A 5,934-nucleotide genomic window follows, 5' to 3' on the forward strand; every position below is an offset into this window, starting at 1 on the left:
TTCTAGCAAGGCAGGACGCTCTGGTGATGCTAGATGGCGATTGCGAGTGCACAACTACTTGAATATCCTTGCGCAAGCCATCGATGTACGGGTGGACAAAGCTCTTGATGCTTAGACTGGAGTCAAGATGCAGCACATGGTGTAGACGCTCCCAGAACAACGTCGTGTACTCAGCCACGGTTACCACCTGCGTCAGCTCGAGCAGCAAGCCCATGCGCAGGTGGAACTCACTCTCAGGCATTTCGTCGAACAGGTGATAGGCAGGAAGTGGGTTGGTGATTTTTTGTTGGCTCTGATTACCAAATTGTCACGACCCAAGCACATACATGGGGTGAGCAATCAGATCACTACCGATTTCGGATACAAGAGAAGAGATTTGAGGTCAGAATCAGCAACAAGAGGGAGATACAGATAGCAGGGAGGTGAGGAACAGGAGCAAAAGGATGAGAGGCTTCAGACGTTTCAATCGTTCATCCCGTCTCCTGTGACGCGCGCCTCTTTATATAGCATTGCTCCAGATCCTTGCCATTAGGCCCAGCCCAAGTTCCACGGCCCATTTTCCAGGGCAGTCCCACAAAGAGGGCATGACCTGGCATGACAGTGTGGAGCCAATTTCAACTCTTAGCTCGAAATGGCGAGAAACCTAGAGCCCAAGCCGGAGCCGGACGAGCTCCGCCGCGCCGCCCTGCCGGGCTTTGGGCCCCGGGAGCACCTCCGTCCGCAGCCTCCGGTACCTCCCTCCGGTCTCCGCCGCACAGTCGTAGAATATCATGGCCGAGCGATGCATTTGGATTTGGTACATGGTAGTTGACTAGTTTTGTCTTAGACTGGTGCGCGCCATTGACTTCAGCAATTTGGTTGATGCGTACAAAGAGCATTTTGATAGATGCTTACAAAAAGAATCTGCCCTTTTGTCATGCCGCCACCCTTATTCTATGGTTGTTCAACGATCAACATTCGTTGTGTCTTTTTGTGATGCTGTTTTCATAGCTATAACCTGACTTTGTTGCATCCACTCCAAGTCTACATCTGAGCATATTATCATATAATAGCAGTAGCCAGTAAAGGTTTGGTACGAGTCCGTCCCTCGGTTTAATTTGCGGGACTATGGAATAATCTCTATCCCTTTGTTTCACAAGCTGAAATTTGTGAGAAGTAGCTTGTGCAGTTGAACTTGTGTTGACTTCAGTGAATTTAGTCCTAGAGAATTCTGAAGACATTAGTTCAAACCTACCTAGATGTATTATATTATGATGACGGGTTAGTTGTGGTGCCATTTTTCAAGTGCTTACGTTTTAGCCCAGTCTAAATTGTTCAAAGAAGATTGCTGTCGCTATCACCTGCGATTATAATCTGCATCTTTTTATTTATTTATTTTAAACATCCATTACTTCATGCTGAGTTGTGGCAATCAGGCGTTATGACTTTTTGGCTGCTGATGGTATCGACTGCTATCCTCTATTAATCTAGGGAAAATTGGAACCATGCAACAGCAAAGCTATCACTTTTGAATTGCTGTGACCTGAGTATGACATTCCACTGCAACATCCAATGGCATACCTCATAACAGCATACTTTGGAGGGGCATGCTTACCAATTCCAATTTCCCATTAATCTACGCTATATAGTTTTCAGCGATAAGGATGGCATTGTCATTAGGTTCTTTTGGGTTAGCTTGCCAAACCTACCTATCACCTAACTTTGTTCCTATTAAGAACTTCATACTTCTTGCTTGCAGAAATATTTCATTCCATCACCAAGACTGTCACTCATTGATTGTGTCCTTCTTTTATGTGGATAGCATCATCAACAGTCCTTTCCTGTGATAAATAAGTGCAGTATTAAAAGGGGTCACATAGTGCACCCATTTTGCTGGGTCTTCTATATCTGCATTCTTCTGTCGTAGAATGTGCTTCAGAGGAGATACAGCGGGTGCTGTTCTGGCGAAATAGGAGGCAAAGCCGCTCATTCTATAACTCCTCTACAGTCCACACAGAGTCACAGTGCTCAAATCTCTTGGGTGTTATGGATACAGGTAAGGTTCTTTATTATAGCTGTAATCTTCATTCGTTTGTTTGGGGAGATTATTCGTTTGGAGGCTTTGTGGAGGGACATGGCAGTAAGTGCTCCTGGGGAGAACATATTATCCTTTTGTCAAGAAGATTTCTGTTCTCGGAGTAATCAAATTATGCTTTGCCTCCCTAAGGATTACAATTTCATGGTTTTTAGGTGTCTTTTGTGATCGATATACTTCAGACAGAAAAGGCTGTTGCCTTTACATCTCTAGTTTAGTCAGTTAGAAAAATAGTCACGCTGTAAGAGGACTAGAGGAGCGCCAGATGGTAATGCCAAAAATAAATACAGGTCTACTCTGAGTAATCGTTGGGTAGCTTAAGCCTTCTACTTATGCCCTTACAATGATTTTGGTTGTTCTGTAAAATCTTCGATCTTCAGGAAAATTCTATGCATCTGCTCCAATATGTCACACTGTTTTTTTATAGCATGTAATTATCTCCCATATCTGAGCGACAATTTGCATTGTTGTTGTCTGCTTCTGTTTGGGTATGCAGTCATGTTGATAGTACCCACTGCCGATTTTAGCCAAGAGGACTCCATGGCGTCTAGCAAGGCCATAATGGAGCGTCAAACAGCTCGCAGGGCCCCAACCAATATGACACAGATACTGGAATCTCTATTTGCCAGTGTCAACCTTGCTAAAGACCTCACTGTAAGGTGTAGAGGAAGAGCGCTGCAACTCACAGATGATGAGATGCAAAGCATAGCACATGACCTGGAGAGTGTCATTCAGAACATATGTGATCATCTTGGCAGGATACCAGCATCAGCACTTGGCAGCAATGCTAACACTGACGTGGCAATGAAGTCAAACTCAAGGAGGGGCTACACCGATGTTGCTATGTCCATGAATGCAGTGACCGACATGCCCAATAGGAGGTCTGTCTACGAGAGTGACATGCCGAGGCTGGTGGACTTTCTGCAGGGAATGTACCATGAATCACATGAATTTGGCGGGCAGACGTTTAACTCTCTCCCAGAGGTCACGGAATATGTTGAGCCTCTGTATGATGGATTCTTCTGTCCACTGACGAAAGAGGTGATGACTGATCCTGTGATGACAGAGGGCGGTGTGACATATGACAGGAGAGCCATAGAGGAGCATTTTGAGAGGTATGCGGACAGTTTGGAACCTGTCTGCTGCCCTGTCACAAAAGCTCCATTGCAGAGTAAGGCAGTGATGAGTAATGCTTCCCTGAAGAGTGTGATTGCAGAATGGGGAATGAGGAATGAGGCAATGCGGATTAGAGTTGCGCGAACTGCGCTCTCTTTGTCGACTACTGAGGCTATGGTGCTCGAGGCCATACATGAGCTGAAATCGCTGGCCAAGCTGAGGGGGAAGAACAAGGAGCTGATGCATAAAATTGGTGTCACCAAGGTCCTATCACGTTTGTTGGACAACCACAATGAACAGATTCGGCTTGACACATTGGAGCTTTTGTCCTTGTTAGTTAAGGATGAAGAAGGAAGGGTAAGAAGGAACTTTTTGTCCCTACATAAACTCATCTGCAATTTAGAATAGTATACACAAGGAAATAACTGATCGGCTGCTTGGCACCAAGCCTGTGCTGCATATTATAATGGAATTTTAACCAATTGCTGCATATTACAGGAAATCGTTGGAAAAACCAAGGCCATTGCCAGGACAGTTAAGCTACTGTCAAGTAGTACTATTGATGAAAGGCACGCGGCCGTCTCTTTCTTGCTAGAGCTTTCAGAGTCTCAGTTATTGCTGGAGAAAATTGGGTCAACTGCTGGAAGTATTCTGATTCTCACCACAATGAAGATTAATGATTCTGATGATCCACTTGCTGCTGAGAAATCTGGAGCAGTCCTCAAGAACCTGGAAAAGTGTCCAAAGAACATCAAGTACATGGCCGAAAGTGGCTACCTAGAACCCCTTTGGAGTCATCTTGTTGAAGGTATGCCTCTGAAGAAATTTCATAACTTTTTTTGGTTCATTAAAGTGTGTTTTGCTATTGTTTTCTTGCAAGTCTGATTGTATTTGAACCACCTAGATTTTCAAAAAGTATGAACCCTCTTGTCATTTAATAGTTGTTCCACTACAGCTGCACATGTTAGGATTGCCTCAACTTAACATCCCAAATAAGGGTTTTGAGACTCAGGGCCTCTTGCTCCTATAATTAATTGAACTTTAAGCTGACATGAAGATTCCAAAACAGGCCCAGAAGAGGTGCAGATGGAGATGATCAGCTACCTAAGCGAGTTGGTCCTATACCAGGAAGTCACCATTGAAATCACCGAGAGCACGTCGGGCGTCCTCATCAAGATGGTGCACAGTTGCAACACGGTGGTCCATAAGGCAGCACTCGATGTGCTGGTCCAGCTTTCCTCGCACCACCCCAACAGCAAGGTGCTCGTTGAGGCAGGTGCTGTCCTGGTCATGGTCGAGGAGCTTTTCATAAGGAAGATAGATGACGAACCCGAGAGCTACAGGGCCAAGGCTGCCACCGCCCTAGCCAACATTGTTGAGTCCGGCATTGATCCAGACACCACTGTGGTGAACAAGGAAGGCCACGTCCTCACGTCCAAGTATTGCATCTACAACTTTGTGTCCATGCTCAAGTGCTTCATACCCGACGACTTCAACCTCAGCATCATCCGCCTACTGCTTGCGCTCACCGCATTCGCCAAGCCCCTGGATGTCATGGTCTCAGTGGTCAGAGAGAACCACCGCGGCCATGCCATTGTGGAGCTCATGAGCTCCCCAATGGAGGCGCTTAGCATTGCTGCGACGAGGCTGCTCATTACCCTGTCCGCGCACATTGGCCACACCATCGCCGAGAGGCTCTGCAAGACGCAGGGGCAGCCGGGCAGGCTGGTCAAAAGCATCAGCCACGCCAGGCAAATCACCGAGCGGCATGCTGCTTCGGTGACGCTCCTCTCAAGGCTACCGCACCGAAACATCTCGCTCAACCTTGCGCTGGTGCAGGAGGGCGCCGTGTCGGTTCTGCTGAGCGGGATAGAAGAGATGCAGAGCAGCGCAAAGAGAAGGAGCAGGTACGCGGTACAGTACATGGAGGGTCTGGTGGGCTCGCTGGTGCGGCTCACCGCGACGCTGTACAACCCGACCGTTCTGAAGGAAGCGATGGACCACAGCTTGGCCTCGGTGCTGACTGAACTCCTCGCCGGAGCTGCCGGAAGCGCCGAGGTGCAGCGGCTCGCCGCCGTGGGGCTAGAAAACCTCAGCTACCAGTCCATCAAGCTGTCGCAGATGCCGCCGGAGGAGGACCCACGGCCAAAGAAGAAGACAATGCTGAAGCGCCTAATGACCACAAGGGCGCAAGGCAACAAGACCCTCCAACACCAACAACCCGTCTGCCCGGTGCACCGGGGAGTCTGCTCCACGGTGACGTCCTTCTGCCTCCTCGAGGCCGGCGCCGTCGAGGGCCTCCTTGGCAGCCTCGAGAGCGACAGCCCCCGGGTCGTGGAGGCCGCGCTGGGAGCGCTGTGCACGCTCGTCGACGACCGGGTGGACGTGGAGAGGAGCGTGGCCGCCCTCGCCGAACTGGACGCCCCGCGGCGTGTGCTGGGGGCGCTGAGGCAGCACAGGGAGAACGTGCTGTGGCAGAAGTGCTTCTGCATGGTGGACAAGTTCCTGGCGCACGGCGACGACCGGTGCGTGAGGGAGGTGACCGGGGACAGGGTGCTGCCGGCGGCGCTGGTGAGCGCCTTCCACAAGGGCGACGCCGGCGCCAAGCAGGCCGCCGAGGGCATCCTCACGCGGCTGCACAGGATGCCCGACTACTCGGCGACCTATATGTCCGTGGAGATTTAGAGACTCCTTGTCATACGTACTGCTGGTGATCTATTAAAACAGAAGCATGCTGATGCTTA

The 5,934-nt window shown here is 49.3% G+C and overlaps 1 protein-coding gene across 4 annotated transcripts; it reads left to right on the forward strand.

Moving 5' to 3' along the window:
* Positions 1 to 600: 600 nt before the first annotated feature.
* Positions 601 to 5,928, forward strand: LOC119317726 (putative U-box domain-containing protein 42). 4 transcript variants are annotated; one of them, XM_037592220.1, is made up of 5 exons: positions 601 to 730; positions 1,739 to 2,035; positions 2,571 to 3,547; positions 3,689 to 3,998; positions 4,260 to 5,928. In XM_037592220.1, exons 2-5 carry the CDS (start codon positions 2,026 to 2,028, stop codon positions 5,873 to 5,875), a joined length of 2,913 nt encoding a protein of 970 aa, XP_037448117.1. In that variant the 5' UTR covers positions 601 to 730; positions 1,739 to 2,025; the 3' UTR covers positions 5,876 to 5,928. The 4 variants fall into 4 exon arrangements, with proteins under 4 accessions (XP_037448117.1, XP_037448120.1, XP_037448118.1 ...); XM_037592223.1 differs by having other exon boundaries at positions 608 to 743; positions 1,907 to 2,035; XM_037592221.1 differs by having other exon boundaries at positions 608 to 730; positions 1,907 to 2,035.
* The last annotated feature ends 6 nt before the right edge of the window (positions 5,929 to 5,934 follow it).

Source organism: Triticum dicoccoides, chromosome 6A (assembly GCF_002162155.2).
Source record: "Triticum dicoccoides isolate Atlit2015 ecotype Zavitan chromosome 6A, WEW_v2.0, whole genome shotgun sequence".
Taxonomy (NCBI): Eukaryota; Viridiplantae; Streptophyta; class Magnoliopsida; order Poales; family Poaceae; genus Triticum; species Triticum dicoccoides.